Raw genomic sequence first — 17,952 nt, 5'->3', positions numbered from 1 at the left:
ATAGTTTTGAAACAATGTTGTTCTTCCATCTAGGCTTGTGAACTTATCAGTTAACTTGTAAATCACTTCAATGCCCATAATTATACATATAGATGTATTGCTTTAAAAATCTAACACTCTGAAGTTAATTGGAGCTCAAATTCTGATAAACAGATGCCTGGCACAAATATTGCAAAGATGTGGCTCTGTGATTTCATCTCTTAAAAAAAGACTGGAAAGATTTGGTTATGCACAGAGATTTTATTACCTGTTATTTTAAAGAATAAACATAGCAGCAATGTTGACTTAACAGAGCAGAGTGTTTTTTTGCTGTGTAAATAAATATGCAAAACTGAGTTGTTGACATTTAGCAACTGGTGGGGCAGAAATGCCTATAGAAGAGCAATGCAGGGAGTCATTAAAAATATAGTTTTCTTTCTGGTAGAGCTCCTCCACTGAGTAATAAGGAGGTAATGCAGGAGTCAAATCTGCAGACCTCTGCACTGGCCTGTGTTTCTTCTTGATGTGTGGGGATAATACCCATTACCTAACGGGACCTACACAGAGGAAAGGATCTATGTCTCAGTTGGGAAATGAACCCCCTTCTGTTCCAATGGGAATGTAGCCAATTGATACCATGCTTGCTCTTGCTTTATTCTTTTCTCTGTACACTCACCTCATCTAGTACTGGCCTCCTTCCTCTTACTTCTCACAGTCTGGCCACTGCCGGTACCAGAAACATCTCCTCTGCAGTTCCTGATCCCACACCCTTCTTAGTCTCTCTGCCCTGCCCCCTTGTGCTCATTCTCATTTCACATCTTGTCTGAAAATATATCTAACCTCACCTGCTTCTATCTTGTCACTTATATTTCCCTCTGCTAGTCTTTACAGGATAAATCCTGAAATATTTTGTTTATTTGTGTTACCGTAGCGCCTACGAGCTCAACTCATGGAACAGGCTGCCACTGTTCAGCTAGTACAAGCACAGAACAAAAAAGATGGTCCTTGCCCCCAACGAGCTTCCAGTCTAGGTATGAGACAAGAGACAACAGCTGGATCAGGACAGACAGACAGAGGAGGACAAGGAGATAAAGGGACAGACTTGGTCAGCATGATCAGCAGGGATCTCTGCACTGGCAGCCTAACTGTTGTCAAGCTTTTTGTAAACATCACAGAGAAGCCTAGTTTTGAGGAAGGTTTCGAAGGAGGATAATGAGTTAGTTGATGACGTTTGCAGGAGATGGCAGCATGGGGGAAAGCATGAAGATGCTTGTTTACATCTTTAACATGTTGGTCATGGAGGCTTTCATCACATGCTGATCAGAGGCAAGAATCAACCTTTCCATGCTGAGTGAGATGATGGGTAGGGTGGGAATGGGTCACGAAGAGCCTTGAAAATGAAGACAAGTAGTTTATGTCTGATAAAATAAAGAAAGGGGAGACAATGAAGAGATACAGAGGAATGACCTGGGCAAAGTAATTTATATACCACTCATCACTATGGAATCTGGGCACCTACTTACTTACACAATCGGCAAAACTTTTATTGAGTATAACGCTGGCATCATTAAAGTCAATGGCAAAACAACCATTGACTTCAAGGCCAGGATTTCACCCACTGATTTTTAAGAGAGTTTAAAATAAGGAATGAATAAAAACTGGACATCATTTGAATTAAATTCTCAGCTGCCTCCAATATGTACTGAATGCAGCTGGACAGAAGGGACTGAAAAGGAGTTGTTTCCATCCCTCCAGTCTTTAGGGGTTCTATACCAGCCTTACCCATGTTTAGACTATAGCAGCCAGTGCCATAACACTAGTGACTTCCCCATGCCAGGAGAAATTTCCACCTGGTTGGATCCAGTGGCTTTGTAAGACCTTTGCATTGGCTGACTGGCACAAAGTGACCATAGGAGGGAAGAGAATTTGGCCTTTTATCTTCAGAAAAGCCTGTTCTTCCACAAAAAAAGGGGGACGATATTTCTAACTAAATGCCAACTGTACTATGTTCCATAACAGTTAATGGGATGATAGGAATTGGCAAAGACATCATAGCTTTTACCAAAAGATAGCCACACAAAAGTGTATTCCAGAGGCTATGTATTGTTACAAAGTCTGAAAAGCAGTTAGTGCATATTATCATAATAGTGTGAAACTGAAGAACATTTAGACATCCTCACATGTTACTAGCTAACTTATTCTTAATGATGCGACATCATCAGTTACTAGCCCTAACCTAGACATTTGTGTGTGAATAACAAGAACACTCTGAGTTACATTAGTAAGGATTAAAAAATAAATGCACCCAAATGTTTGGAAGGAATATAATAAACCTTTATGCACCAGGGCATAATCCAGCCACTGACTCATGGGGTGAGAAACTCACTTTCCCTATAGCCAAGTTATTCTGTAATTGAGCACTTCAGGTTTCTTGTACTTTCCTCTGAAGCATCTGGTACCGACCATTGTCAGAGACTGGATAGATGGACTGCTGCTCTGATCCCATATGGAAATTCCTATGTTCTTATATCATGATTTTCCATAGCTATAATAGCTGAGTAGGATATTTTAATTTGTTGTCATCATAACAGAGTAATTCCATGTTCCTATGTAAATCCCTGTTTGTGCCATCTCTGGATCATGTGATGGATGAAAAGCAACTGATGAGTCTGAAGGCAATCTATAGATAGAAGGCTCAACGGGAATTTTAGACTTCACTCTAAAATTGCTGTTGCATTGCCTGTTTTAACTTAAGCAGCTCTTCTAATTGGAAATAAACTAGCTAGGACAATAAAGTGAGTCTGTAACACCACACCATGGGTAGTGGAGTCAGTTCAGAAAGTAAGGAGTCTGCCAGAAGATCAAAGGAACTGGAAAAGAAACTCCAGGAAGATGCAGAGCAGGATTCCAGGACAGTCAAATTGCTCTTGTTGGGTAAATAATTAATTAATAATATTAATAATAATAATAATAATCTATTATTCCTTCCGTTAAGTAATTATTTTCACATCGAAACTAAATTTCAATTCAATGATTTTCCAGCTTTTACAATTTTACTTTAAAGCAAACAATTGTGTAAAATAATAAATACAAAAAAGTTTTGTGATCTTACAGTCATGGCTGGCACCCGTTTTATGTCATGAAATGAATGATAGGGACAAGCAGTTAAGAGGCGAGGAACAGGTTGAAAATGAATATGGTTTTGTTACATTTAATCATTTTTAGATCATTTAAATCCCTGGAATGAAAGAATCTGAGGAAGAGAAATCACTGCTAGAATAATTAGAGTATTTGCTGTTATCTTTTGTAATGTATAATACAGAAAGTAAGAGGTAACGTACAATAAACACAGCCTAAATGCACTAGCAAATGGATTGAAGGAGTCAACTGATTCAACAAAAAAACCACAAGTGCAACTGGCTCATGAAAATGTGTTAATTGTTTTAAATTTGCAAAACTGTTGCAGCTTGCTGCATACAGTACAAACAGATGGTTTAGTGAACATTTCTATATGTAAAAATGCTTCTGTGTACAATTTGTGGTAGCGGATGATGTGAAGTTAATGCAGATGGATTTTCCTATGTACTATTTCTCCTGCTACAAACTGTGAACTAGGGAATGCCTGTTAATAGGCAGCATGAGTAATGGCACAATATTAGTCCTGTCCATGAGCAAGTTTGGAATTTATCAGACTTCCATCAGTACGCTATGCACTCCTACAGATTTTCTTAACAGTCTTCTTTATAACATCTAATAGTATATGTGGCGTAACAATATAAATATGTTGGATCAGATGCATAGGACTTACTATAACTGTATTTATTAAATGCTTACAAAAGCTTTTACATTGTAGTTTATCTTTACCAGATCCTGGGCTAATGTAAATCAGCATAACTCCATTGACTTCAGTTTTATACAAGTCCTCAACTGACACCAGATGAAGCTTTAACCCTTAAATAAAATAAATATAAATTTTTAAATTTAAATACATTTAAATAAATTCTGAGAAAACATAAAATCATAGATCTCTCAAGCAATAATGAGGAGGCACCAGTTTAGTAAAACTTATGATATTGAAAAGAGTTCTTAGTTACATCATATTAAGGATATGATGTAATATTTTAAGAGGGAAAAGTTGTAAATATGTTAAGAGATATTTAGTTGCATATCACACTGGCAAATACTACCTATTTTTTAATGAAAGTTTTCCCTGGAAAATTACCAAAGCAGTAATGCTAAAGGGATCTATCTTTGCAATCTGCTGATGAAAAATGCTATATAAGAGCTAGATATTATTAAGTATTTATTATTACTGGCAAAAAGGCAGACCGAGTGTGACCATATAGAACCATGAGAAAGTGTTCCTTGTATAGCCTGAATTGCAGGTTAAAAAACTTTTCTACCCTGTAGTGAATATGCAGGTCATGTGCCACAGTAAGATAAATTACTGTCTTCTTGGAGACAAACTAAAGCTAGTCAAAACAAAAAGGATGTGGAGAAGTTGGAGAGAGTCCAGCGGAGGGCAACAAAAATGATTAGGGGGCTGGAGCACAAGGCTTATGAGGAGAGGCTGAGGGAACTGGGCTTGTTTAGTCTGCAAAAGAGAAGAGTGAGGGGGGATTTGATAGCGGCCTTTAACTACCTGAAAGGGGGTTCCAGGGAGGATGGGGCTAGGCTGTTCTCGGTGGTGGCAGATGACAGAACAAGGAGCAACGGTCTCAAGTTGCAGGGCGGGAGGTCTAGGTTGGACATTAGGAAAAAGTTTTTTACTAGGAGGGTGGTGAAGCACTGGAATGGGTTACCTAGGGAGGTGGTGGAATCTCCATCCTTAGAGGTTTTTAAGCTGAGGCTTGACAAAGCCCTGGTTGGGATGATATAGCTGAGGTTAGTCCTGCTTTGAGCAGGGGGTTGGACTAGATGACCTCCTGAGGTCCCTTCCAACTCTAATATTCTATGATTCTAAAACCTGGGGAAGAAAGAATCTTAAAAATAAAAAAAATTTTGAAATTACAAATGTTGACAAAGATTTTAGTCAAAATAATTGACCAGCTCTAGAAAAAAAAAATCTTATTGTAGCCATAAACAATAACTAGCTAACTAGATACTAGTAGGAAATATTGGAATTGCCATACTGGATCAGATCCATGTTCCATCTACTCCAGTAGCCTGACTCTGACTCTGTCCAGTTGCTGCAAAGTAAGTTTTGGGAAAACCAAAAGATGGCAATTATGGGCTAACCTGCCACCAGGAAAATTTTCTTCCCACAGCCCCGTTATTTAGAGGTTGCATTATACTGTGAGGATTGAGCAGCTTTATCCCTTACAAAACTCTTCTTTTTCAGTGTTTATTATTATGATTCTGGGTATGCTTCTCCAGATAAGAGTTCAATACCTTGTTGAACTCCATTAAGATCTTGTGGCAATGAGTTCCATGGCCTAACTGCATGTTATATGAAAAAGTATGTCTTTTTATTGGTTTTAAATTTGCCATCTTTCAATGTCATTCACGGTCCTCTTGTCCTTGCATCAAGAGACAAGGTGAATAGCCTGATCTACCTCCTCAAAGCCATTCATTATTTTGTATATTTCAATCATGCCCCCTTTTATTCACCTTCTTCCTCAGCTAAAGATCTCAGTCTTTTCAATGGGAAATATGTGGGCAGGTTTTTCCCTTGTGGAATCTCTGATGTGGACAATGAAGAGGCAACTATTTATAAAAAAGCAAGTGAAGGGAAAAGAAGATTTTTGGGTTTAGCAGATCCCAATTAACTTGTCCTTTAAAAAAAATATATGGGGCCACTAAGACTGTACTAGGGCTAGTGCAACGATGGCTTGTCACAGAGGGAACCAAGTGCCTCCCTGAAATCCAGGGGAGCAAAGCTGCTGCACCTGCACTTGTTCTGCTGCAGCATGTGCCTCCTTCCATGGCTAACGAGCAGTGTGGGCCGGTCCAGGTCTGGACCAAGTCGATAGAATTTGGAGCTATCTCCAAAGCTGGAACTTCCCCAAAGCTTAGGTTACTAAGGGCTTTTGGTCCATTCCCACCTCTGAGTAAGATCTTGGACCTGATTCTCCTTTCACTTACGCCAGTGTAAATCCAGAGTAACTACACTGCAGTCAATAGAGTTACCTGAGTGAAAATCCATTTTGAGATCACAAAGTAGCGCAGGGTTGGGGAAATGTATAGAGGATGGCCGTGCTTTGAGCATGGGACAGCTATTTTTTGTGCAGAAGATGTTATCTCCTTAACAATCACCAAGAACACAATTTCACTATGACCATACTGATATTGATCATCATACTATACTGATCATCATAGAAAAAGATTATCATGTAGACAGATTTGTACCCATTCAGACCATATATTGCCACTGTATTATGGACCAGAGGTCAACATAGGTTGGTAGGAAACGTTCTGGAGGAGCTGCAAATTATAAGAGTCTTGAGAGTGGCCATAAGACCCTTATGATTAAAACAATGTATGTAATCAAATGTACTGTTTCCAGTGGTGTTTTTACCAAGAGAAGGATTTAGTACTTAGGTTAATCTCTCTGGAGTCTACAGCTTTCAAGTGGTCACACTAAAAGTATGAAACCACCTACAAAAATGAAGACACCCTTATTTAGTTCAATTTCCATTATCTGTACAAGGTGTTTTAGTATGGAAATGCTGAGTGTTGCTCTTGGAACAGAAATGGGGATACACAGAACTGCAGGTTTCTGATTCACATAAGTCTCACATGAACTAGTGTAGACAAAGTCAAGTTTATTCCCTAAACCCATACCAATCTTTACTGCTCTTTTCACCTCCTGTTTCTCACATATAGTTTTAGAACTTCTTTCATGCTTCCCTCCATCCAATCCACTCCCACAGTGGAACAAATTAAAGGCCTGCTACAGGAGATAATGAGTGATGGGCAGGTAGTGCCCCGCCCCTGCGCTAAAATGTAAGAAAAGTTGTGGCCTACTGCTTAATTCCATGGGTCTGTCCTCATCATGACCACTGATCACTGCATCAATCAGCAGTTGCATTTTTTAAATCCTAGTCATTCAGAATCTGTTAAAAATGTTCTTTCCTTCCTTCCTTCCTGTTGTCATTCATTCTAATTAACAATATTCTTTAAAATGATCAAAGGGTCAAATTCATTCCTGGTGGAACTAACTCTTAACCTTTGTGGACTTAATACTTAAAGCAATTCTCTATCCCATGTCTTTTAGAAACAAGTTTTATGTCAGCCATTTATACTAATCTGAGCATCAATGAAGAGTATATATCAGATAGTTAGAAATACCCTGTTATAGATTTAAAAGTTCATAGGTTTAGTTCAAAGAAGCATCCAAGAATTAGGACATTTTTTCACACTTTATCCCTCTGATTCAAACATCTTGAGTTTAGGCTCTAAATATCACAAGAACAGGTTTTCAAAAACATTTCCATTTCACATTCCATTCAGGAAAAAAATAAGTCTTTTCTTATATATCAACAACAAGCCCTGATAGACTGAGAATGGGTCTAGGGGCCAGGAATCCTTAATTTTTTCTCCTGGTTTTGCCAGTGACTCCCTGTATAATTTCAGGCACTCTGTTCCAATCCGTAAAATAATAAAATAATTCTTTGACTCACAGTAATGTTGTAGGGGCCCAGCCCTGAGATTTGTCAAGTACCTTGCACCCCCACTGATGTCACTGGAAGTTGCAAGTATCCTGCATCTCTTGGGAACAGACCCCAATTTTCAAAAGTGGCCACTGATATTGGGAGTGGCTTCATTTTGAGGGGTGCACAACTGGAGAAATTAAAATAAAGGCACTCAACTTCAGAGACCACTTTTGAAAATATGTTCTCTGATGCTTTGCAGGCCTTTGAAGATACCAAGTTCAAAATTCATACCAAGAGTCTTTCCTGCCAAACTCAGCAGGAAACACAGATATTTTCAAAAGTTAACTGAATGTTTCCAAGCTTCAGAAATGGTTTGGGTTTGCTTTGTTCTGTAGACTAAAATTAGGGTCAGTTCTTTTTCATTCAAAGTAGTTTGCCCATTCCTAGACTAAAAACTACTAACAAAGAGTTATTTGTGTTGTTCCTGAATAGTTACACAGCAGGTGCCATAAAAACGTCACTTATTTGTAGATACTACAGAGAGTCTATGGCACAGGTAGTTATTTTGTATTGCACCTTTACATTTCCTGGGGCCTGGATCTGCAGAGGGAGCTGCTGTTTTATGAGTGTAAGTGAAGCAGCGCGTTACAAAGGAGATGCACACTGCTCTCTGTCTCACACTGACTCTCTCTCTCACACACACACGGGGACTTCACTTTTGCATTCTTGTTTTATTATTTATTCCCTTAATCTAAATTAACAGTTATTGCAACTGAATGTGACTAACCTTCCTGCATGGAAAAAATTAATGGAATTTACCTCAGTTTTCACCTGTTATTCCAAGTAGGAGATACAGTAACTGTGAAATAGTTAGAAGGAGGCCATGTTGCCTATTGGCTAGAGCACTGGATGGGCACTGAGAAGACCTGGGATCCATTCCTGGCTCTTCTGCTGGCCTGCTGGATACTTTTCTTCCACGCTCAGTGCCTCAGTTTCCCCATCTGTAAAATGGGGATAAAGATACTGATCCCCTTTGTAAAGCTCTTTGAGATCTATGGATGAAAAGCAGTAGGTAATACTTAATAAATAACCATTATTATATTAACTTTGTAATAGCTCCCACGGTACATAACTCCAGGAATGAGTGTTGTCCAGTGTTACAAACTTTTCTTCTTTTTCTAACTCCATCCAGACATAAGTTATACATAGAAGGATAGGATTATCATTAGCCATAATTCTCACAGGGGAACAGGAGGGAGCCAAGGCCCCAAGCCTCTGTGCAGCCATTTAAGACCTATTGTGATTCTGGGTCTCGGCTCAGTTGCTGCTGTTCCCTGTGAAGGAGGGGTGGGATGTGAAAACAGTCATGACTCTCTGTCCCCAGCCCCTTAAATGCTCTGGCCAGAGGAGCTGGCTGAACATGAGGAAAGAAGGAAGGAAAGATTCAGGGCTGCAATAAAGTTCTACTATCCCACTGCCTTGGGAGCAAAAGCGTAGCTAAGAGCGACCCCATACTCAAGACTGAGCCTAAAAGTTCTATGTAGTCTATGATTAAAGCATTACTGAGAGATCAATTAAGAGTACAAGCAGAAGAGGAGAGATGCACCCAGCTCTTTTCGTAGTTTAACTTTGCCTGTCAGATATTGAACAGAGACTCATTTAGGTACTATTTTCACTTACATTGTTCAATCCCCTGGGCTAGCATAGGTATTTTGCATAAATGTCATAAGACCAGACCTAAAGAAGAGCTCTGTATAGCTTGAAAGCTTGTCTCCCTCACCAAGGGAAGTTGGTCCAATAAAATATATTATCTCACCCACCTCGTCTCTCAAATATCCTGCCAACACAGCTACAACAATACTGCATCAGTGGCGTACCGAGGGGGGGGCGGGGAGGCCATGCCACCTGGCACCGGCCTGGGGGGGGGGGCATTGGCTGGGCCCTCCTCAGAGGAACCGTCCCCCCCATTGTAGCAGGTGGTCAGGGCGCTGCGGCCACACCGACGCCTGCCAGGGGAGTATCGATAACTAGGACCTAACAGAATTTGAGACCATTCCAGACCTAGGTCCCAAAGTCTGATAAGTCCTGGTTATTGGTACTACACTGGCAGCCAAGGGTTCTGGGGAAAGCAAGCATCCTCCTGGCCCCTCCATCCCCACACTGGCTGCAATGAGGGAGCTGAGCCTGTCACATCCCCACCCCCCTGCTGCCAGGCGTCCCGGGGACATCTGACTGCCCCGTCACTCTCACTCCCAGCCGTTACCCCCCCCCCCACGGTGGAGAAAGGAAGGAGTGGGGGAGAGCAGGAAATGGGCCTGCAGACACCCCCCCATGAGACGCTGCCACTGACAGGGGGGGGCACAAATGAAAGTATTGGCCCCTGAGTGCCGTAGACCCATGGTACACCACTGCACTGCATAAGACCTCTCTGTCACGTAGTAAAAAGGTGGTAATCATTGCACAGTTGGCAGGAGTGTGCTGTGGTTTGCTCAGTTCCTTAAATGGATATTGAGAAGATGACTGCTTGATGACTTATACCAAATTTGCAATTTCCAGATGCAAAACAAATTGTTGACACAGTTGTAATTATTCACAAACTTAGCATAATCATGGTGTTTTAACCTATGCTTTTTTGCCATTCACATCATGGGTTTCAGAAAAATGCTTTGCATATGTTTTTCTGGTTCTTGTGACTCATTTGCTGACATTTAAATGTTTTTAACTTTAAAAAAACCTTTTCAGAAAATGCTGGTCACCTATGTATTCCGTTCAGCCAATGGACATCCAGCTGGAATAGCGATGACCTGATTCTCCAGTTTGCACCAGGTGCAGCCATTTACACCTCTACCAAAAGAGGGTAAATCAAAAATATTTTGCACTGGTGCTCTGACTGACAAAGAGCAGGGCAATGGAAAATCATGCTTCTTGGATTTAGCCCCCAAATTATGTCCCCCTACGTGCCTAAAACCCAGATGTGGAAAGTAAGTTTCTCACCTGAGCTGCTGTCCTTGCTATGCCCCAATCTGTGCACTAACAGCATCTCAGGGGAGTAACAGCAGCTACCCTTGCTTTGCCACAGGGGGATATCATTTTGTGATTGTTAGCCATTTAGGAGGACCAGGTTCAAGTACGTAAGACCACCCCCTGCTAAATCTTGGTCTCAGTTCTGCAGCTGACTTTATTCAGGCAGAACCTCAGAGAAGTCAAGGGGGCTCTATGCAGATATAGGGTTCTTCCTAAACTGAGCAAGTTTGGTTGGGGTCCTACTTTCCACACACACTCACTCTCCCCTTTCTACATGAGAGTCTAAGATTATGGTGCAAAGGCAGTGGAGTGAGATATCTGCAACAACAGGTTTGCACCCATGATGCTTCTAAGTATATCAGTTGGCTAAATGTAAACTTTCCACACTCCCTTCCCCTCTGGGCAACCTCATATAGGATCAATGGCCTTTTGTTCATTGAGCTGAGCTTCATATGCTTCAAGTGCCCAGTGGTTGCTGATAGAGTATATTTGGCCCATTTTCTTTTCTCTCTGTTTCCAAAATCTATATTCTTTTAATTACGCCAGTGTTCTTTTATCTTTTACAAATGACATTTCTATTAGGATTTCAGTGCAAAATACCCCTCGATTTAAAAAGAGAGAGGATTCTAGGAGATAAAAGGGTGCCTTGGAAGACAATATGTGTCTCTCTCACCTTCCCAGCCTTTGTCCATGAAAATTATGGACTTTGCAAGATTATTATTAATGCCTATTAGAGTTATTCATGTATCAGTAAAATTTTTGAATATTCCTTTTCTGCAGGTGCTGGAGAATCAGGAAAGAGCACTATTGTGAAGCAAATGAAGTAGGTATATGAATATCAATTTCAGTTATAAAATTTAAATATTTGTAGTATGTGTAGCAAATATTTTAGCGATCAGTAATTTCGTTTTCAAATAAAATGCAAAAAAAAAAAAAAATTAACTTCAATTTCAACCCACAAAGTGAAATACAAAATGATGGGAGATATACAGTTGATTTTCTAATCGAATATGTTTGGCAAATCTTCCGCTGATCCAACTACTACTAAAGTGTCAAGGAGAATCTTTCCATTAGCTTCCACAGGAATTGTATCAAGCCAGGATTATTAGATCAAGGAGTATAGTTGAACTCACAAATCTTCGCTTCTCAGATCGCTGTTGATCTGCACAGAATTACTCTAAATCCCTGCTCACAGCCAACTCCCTCGTGAATGGGAAGACTGCGTCTGCTTCCTGCGCAGAGTGAGAGGTGCAAGGAAACGCCATTGCACACTTTATACCAGGGCTGTGGACAACTGCACGGAATGATGTTGTTGTGCACCCAAGGACGCAAACCACTCCGAAGGGCAAGTGAAGAAGATGGGATGATGGCCCTACCCCACTTGCAGGTGTTCATGGTCCCCACTGGACATGCTGGGAATAGCAGATGGGATCATCCATAGGGCAATCTCCCTGCCCAGACTCTCACTAGGGATCTGGACAGAAAGCTATTTTGATTGTGCCATTACCTAAAATAAACCTAGTGCAGTAACAGTTCACTCAACAAGGGCCTGGTCCCACTACCATTAAAGTCAATGACTGTATTTCCATTTATTTCAAAGGCAGTTGGATTAGGAACTGAATGAGCTTCATCATGGGTTATTTTATTATATTTCATAGCTAGCCTGTTCACATTTCTTTACATGTATTTAAGCAGGCCAATTTTTCTAAAGGTAGCTCAAGTAGTGGTTTAAAGAAATAACTCAAGTGTGCCAAGTCCGTGGCAATGTAACTCATGCTCAGATGTGCAGCCTATGTCCGACTTTACATTTACAAGCTCATAAAATCTTATTGGTTAATCTAGATTTATGTTTCCAAGTGAATTTGTGAATTAATGCCTGACATTGCTTTTTATAGCCATCTGACAAAAACAGAGGAAGATTACAAACTTACAGAACCATTGTAATTATTTGAACATCTTTCCACATTATTAGCATCCATCAGTCTGTTCGAATGTAAACATTTTTAAGAACAGCATATTTATTAGATGGAACACATTACCTCTTATTTCAATTTCTCTGGTTATTTCACATCCTTACTGACCTATTTAAAGAGTAATTTGGACAACGTTGTGCGGAGGGATAAATGTCACAATGGCAGCTTTTTTACCTTTTTTTCAGTTGATTTTGTAGCAAGACAATTTTAGTAATATCACCATAGATTTCACCAAACATTCTGCCAACTTTTCTGCTTCACATAAGATCATGTATTTTTTATTTTCTTCACTGTAAGTCTGATTGAGTAGCACATCCTTATTCTACAAAGTGCTTTAAAATGTACTTAAAACCCACTAAAGTTGCGCTGAAGCATTTTGCTAAATAGGGCTAGATTTAAGCTTGTACTGCCGAATTGGGAACTCTGAGAAATCCGACCGCTAACATACTTGATGGCATTAGAGGTAAACCTGAAAAGTTGTAGGTCACTTTTAAAGCTCTGTGTCTATGAGGTTTAGAGCTGGTTGGAAAATATGTTTCTTTTCCCATGGAAAATTCTGACACAAATTATTAAATTTTTCCAAGAAAGCATAGGTTTAAAAAAAAATTGTTTTACTGAAAACTTTTTTGTCAGAAAACAGTTTTGATAGAAATGTTTTGACCCTACAGATGTCATCCTAATACTACTAATATAATTATTCTAATGAATAAATCACAATACTATACTTTTTATTATTCATTATGATGGAGATATCTGTGGACCTGATCCAAACCCCACTGAAGTTTGAGTTATTACATTGACTTCCGTAGGCTTTGGACAACATCTTCTGACACAGAGGAGGCTTAGGCCTGCTCTACACTGCCGGGGAAATTCAGCGGCAGTCGATGGGAGATACGCAAGCGACTTCCTAACTTCTGCCTACCATGGTGTCCCCACTATACTGTGCCGATGGGAAATGCCCTCCTGTTGGTGCAGCGTTACTCTTTTTGCAGAGGTGGATTAATGGCGTCAACTTCCGGATCAATTGAACAGGTCTCTACTGCCGCTCAATCAACCCCGCAGAATCAATCTGGCGGCGCCAACAGTGCCACCATCAATATACACATACCCTTACAGTGTCTTAACAGAGAAAAAACAGAAAATTCTGAAGTATTTACTAACTGATTGTGCTTATTGAGACTTAGCTAACTGCTCCTATGTGATGAAAATGCAACGTTCTCCCACAAAAATATCGGGGGACTGAATTCTGCCCTCATATATGTGCAGATGATACTGTCCAGCCCTTTCAGCATCATGAGATTGTTTTTTTTTTTTAAATGGTTAAAAGTTCCAGCGGGGTACCATGTTAGTCTGTATATAGGACTCTCGTTTGTTTGGTTTTTTTTAAAGGTGCTTACATTTTCAGTTAGGATTAAAGAAGATAATTCTTCTGGTGTTAAAACTGTTCCTATGCTTTTGAGTATTTACAAGGTGATATCACTGGTTTTAAATCTTCTCTTAAGAAGTCTATGCCTTGAGGTTGCATTTGAAAATGTTACTTTGCTTGTTAAAGTCATACATAAAGAGAATAGGAGACTGCTACTGACTGACTATTCCTAGGGGTGGGTCGCCTGAATGCTGCCAGAGGATGTCAATATAAATATAAAAGCTTCAAGAAAAAATAAGTATTTTTCTTTTTGTAATTACAATAGCTAGTGCTATTCTGAGGCCCTCTATTCTCTTCCTCTCTTTGTTGTTCAAATGCTTTTAAGCAGAATACCATTTAAAATGTCTGTTTGAGATTTACAAGTGCACATGCCTGTTTTCCTTCTTTTTCCTTTAGGTAGTCACAACTATCCCGCTCCCCAAAAGACAGACACTTAAATGTGTTCTTTTAATGCCCCAACTTCCACACAGGCTCTACTGTGTGCATTGCTATGGGGCATGCAGACTAAAAACAGCCAACCCCAGACACTGACTGCTCTGTGGTTTGGAGTTTCCTTATATCTCATTCCATTGTATATACTAAAGCACCTGATTTTATAGGTGGGGAGATACATAAAGGTCTCTTCACAAGTTCCAAAATATCTTGAAAACATATCGGAAATATTTATTCTGTAAAACGTGGCGTATACAGAAAGTACGATGGGATGGTACAAGGTGAAGGTTTCTTACACTCATTTGGATGACTTTCTCATGATCTGGTTTGCCACTCATGAGCAAGATGGACATTCCAAACTCAGCCCAATAAGTACTAGTTGCTACTCCACACTACCATGTATCCTGGACATGCCTCACATGTTACATACAATTGACACACATTCGTTTTTTCTTACATTTAGAAAGGTTCTAGAGGTGTTTCTCATTCTGGGGCCAAAGCCCACTGAAGTCAGAGAGAGTTTCTGAAGCCTTCCACTGTCTTCAATGGGCTTTGAATTAGATCCAATATATATTCATTTTGAGCATGTCACTAAAACTATTAGACACTTCCAAAACAGAAGGTAAGTTTTAAGCTAATTTGGAATTGTTTTAGAGAGGGGTTTTTTGACCCTCTCTCTGTATGCAAAGTTGTATCTTTGGCCTTTTCTTGTGTGCCTGGGGTAAGAGGTATGATAGGATTCAGAGACATTCCATGCTAGCCCACTCCCATTCTCGGCTAGTGTAGGCTTGTCCCTGGCAAGAAAAGTTTCCATGTACACTTCTGTTCAACCAGGGCTACCTTATCACAGCCCTTATGCAGCTGGGCAGGGAGTTCTACTTAGCCTGATCAGATTGCAACTCTGGCTATAGAGAAACAGCAGGAGCTGCTCACTTTCCTTACCTTTGAGTAAGTGGGCAGGAAGGGTGCAGGGAGTGGGAGTAGCCTTGGCTCTCTGCTTTGTATTTGCAGCCAAACTGCTAGCTGGTTGCATAGCAAGAAATAAGCTGCACTGCCGAAATGGGGGTGAAGTAACTTCTTATCCTCCAGAGCCCGGGAAGAATTGTGTTAAAGGGCTGGTCTTCACTGCAGCAGTGTATCTGTGCATTTGCTGTCCAGTTTTCCTGGAATCTTTACTTTAAAGATTTCTTAGATCTGTTTTTCTGTTTGCCTCACAGGATCATCCATAAAGCTGGCTTCTCAGATCAGGAATGCATGGAGTTCAGATCTGTCATTTACAGTAACATATTGCAATCCATCCTGGCAATCGTGAAGGCGATGTCCACTTTAGGGATTGATTTAAAAAACCCAGCCTGTCTAGTGAGTATGACATCTGTGCCCTTGAAATAAGCATAAAAATATGAAACTTTGGATCAAGATAATGGATCCCTATGGGATAGCAAGAAAGTCAGCCTTTGTTTTACTGAAGTGGAAATATTTATTCGCTTGAATTTCATTTGCATCAAAATGTCCTTAGCCATTTGAACTCTAACATTTAATTGAACATAAGCATTTCTGAAGGCGGAAACCTGAGATTTGAGATCTAATCTTTTGAGCAAAATGTCATTCAATTTGTAAAAACATTGACCAGAATCCAAACCAGTAATCACCTCCTCGCCATTAATAAGAGAGAGAATCCCTTTGTGTTTGCCAGATGCTTTTCCACTGCCATTGGGAAGTGCAATGAATATTTCCCTTTTATGGACACATTTGGGGGCTCAGTTGGGGGCTGAAAGGTCACTGAGCCACTGTGGGAGTAGTTTAGAGTTACATTGTCCCCTTGTGCTTCCTAGAGCTCCCCCATTGTGCAGAAGCAGCAAACCTATCACTGCATCTGTAAGAGGCATGGCTTGTCCTCCCATTTGTGGCTGCTTAGTTCTGCTGGTGGTGTACCGAGGAAGGCGTGGCCATAGCTCCATCCCCTCTTTTTCTCTCCAACCTCATTAGGGTGGCTGGTGGCACTAGTGGTGCTGGTCCCTTCTAATCCCTGAATACAGATCAAGGACTTCCCCTGTGGCTTGCACAGGGTGAGTTATACGGGAGTAAAGGAGAGGGGAAGCCCCTTACTTCCCCATCCCCCCCCTTGCACAGGGGCCATCTACTTTGCAGTCCTATTATGTATTAATGTTCCATATGTAAAATGAAAATGTTAGGTCTCTTCTTTAGATATATAGACATGCAAGTAATTCCCATTATCCCATGCTTCTCATGCAAAACTCCCATCACCATCACTGGGAGCTGCAGGGACAGAAATAAGAGAGGACCATACACTTTCCCATTTAGTGCTATGATTAATCAGTTCCTTATAATTCACATATATATTCCCTACAATTCACATCTGTTGGTCTGGAATCATCGTATAGTAAGGTCATGTTGACTCTACAGAGGTGCAGAGGTCCCAGCAAATATTGACCATCGTCAAGTGCTAAAATGGCAATTACCTCCCAATTTCAATACAAGACTGTGCCTCTTATGACACATAATTCACAATGCATCTGTGAAAATTCAGCACTTGCTAACTCTATCACAATGCAGAACAAATTTAACAAACTCGGTGCTCTCCCAGATGACATAAAATCAGCTTGGAGAGCCATAAATAAATCCAAGAAGCCATAGCTCCCATTCCAAAACTGGAATGCTACAAGCAATTCCCTTGGCTATCTGATATTTCAAATTCTGCAAGAAATATGAGGCTGGACAGAGCCGTGATGCTGCTGAATGAGGTATTTGCCATGACACTGTTGACAAGGTATTTTTTGGTTAAGAGTAAAAGTGGGTAATGAAGTTTATTTTGACAACTTGGCAAAACAGACAGAAGATGGAATAAGAAATAATAAATTATTACCTGCATTCAAAGCTACTCAATCACTTCGATCTAAACTGGACTTTGCATGGGATTTATACCAATAAATATGGCTGATGGGTAAAACATGTTTGGCCCAAAAACCAGTCCTGCAAAGACAGAAAGAATATTATGAAACAGCCCTTAAACATTCTGAATCGACTCCATGCCCAGATACAGATGAGTTAGTAGTAGATGCAATGCTTGAGCCTGAAACCCATATAGATGTACCTATGTTGGAAGAGGTTCACTCTGTCATAAAGAAACTGCAAAGCGGGTATGCTGCTGGACCCAGTAGAATGATACCCGAATTTCTCAGGTATGCCATAGAGCCCATAAGTGTAGAATTTTTATCTGGGCTAGGACTGCTGGGAAGGTTCCAGTAGAGTGGAAGAAAGAAATCACCATCTCACTTTATAAGGGGAAGGTCCATGTTCTGAGTGCAACAGCTACAGGCCAATAACCTTGCTTTCTGTTCCCAGAACAGTTTTGACATGTGTCCTACTTACCCGTCTCCAGCCTTTCTTTGTGAAATGCTATCACCCAGAGCAATCGGGCTTCACTTCTGGGCAATCTACAATGGACACTACACTTGCTCTTGGTGTTTTATTTGAGATATATCATGAATTAAATCCTTTGACA

The 17,952-nt window shown here is 40.4% G+C and overlaps 1 protein-coding gene across 1 annotated transcript in view; it reads left to right on the top strand.

Annotated features, from left to right (window-relative positions):
* Positions 1 to 2,795: 2,795 nt before the first annotated feature.
* GNAT3 (G protein subunit alpha transducin 3) overlaps positions 2,796 to 17,952 on the top strand; it is a 30,196-nt gene continuing 15,039 nt past the window's right edge. Inside the window, exons 1-3 of the mRNA XM_067564001.1 lie at positions 2,796 to 2,913; positions 11,379 to 11,421; positions 15,647 to 15,788. Coding sequence (XP_067420102.1) covers positions 2,796 to 2,913; positions 11,379 to 11,421; positions 15,647 to 15,788 — 303 coding nt within the window. The remainder of the gene's footprint in view (positions 2,914 to 11,378; positions 11,422 to 15,646; positions 15,789 to 17,952) is intronic.

This window comes from Emydura macquarii, unplaced genomic scaffold (assembly GCF_026122565.2).
Source record: "Emydura macquarii macquarii isolate MOO-44397 ecotype Brisbane River unplaced genomic scaffold, CSIRO-AGI_Emac_v2 contig_2636, whole genome shotgun sequence".
In the NCBI taxonomy this organism is placed as follows: domain Eukaryota; kingdom Metazoa; phylum Chordata; order Testudines; family Chelidae; genus Emydura; species Emydura macquarii.
The sequence above is the reverse complement of the archived record's forward strand: the minus strand, read 5'-3'. Positions and strand labels throughout refer to the sequence as shown.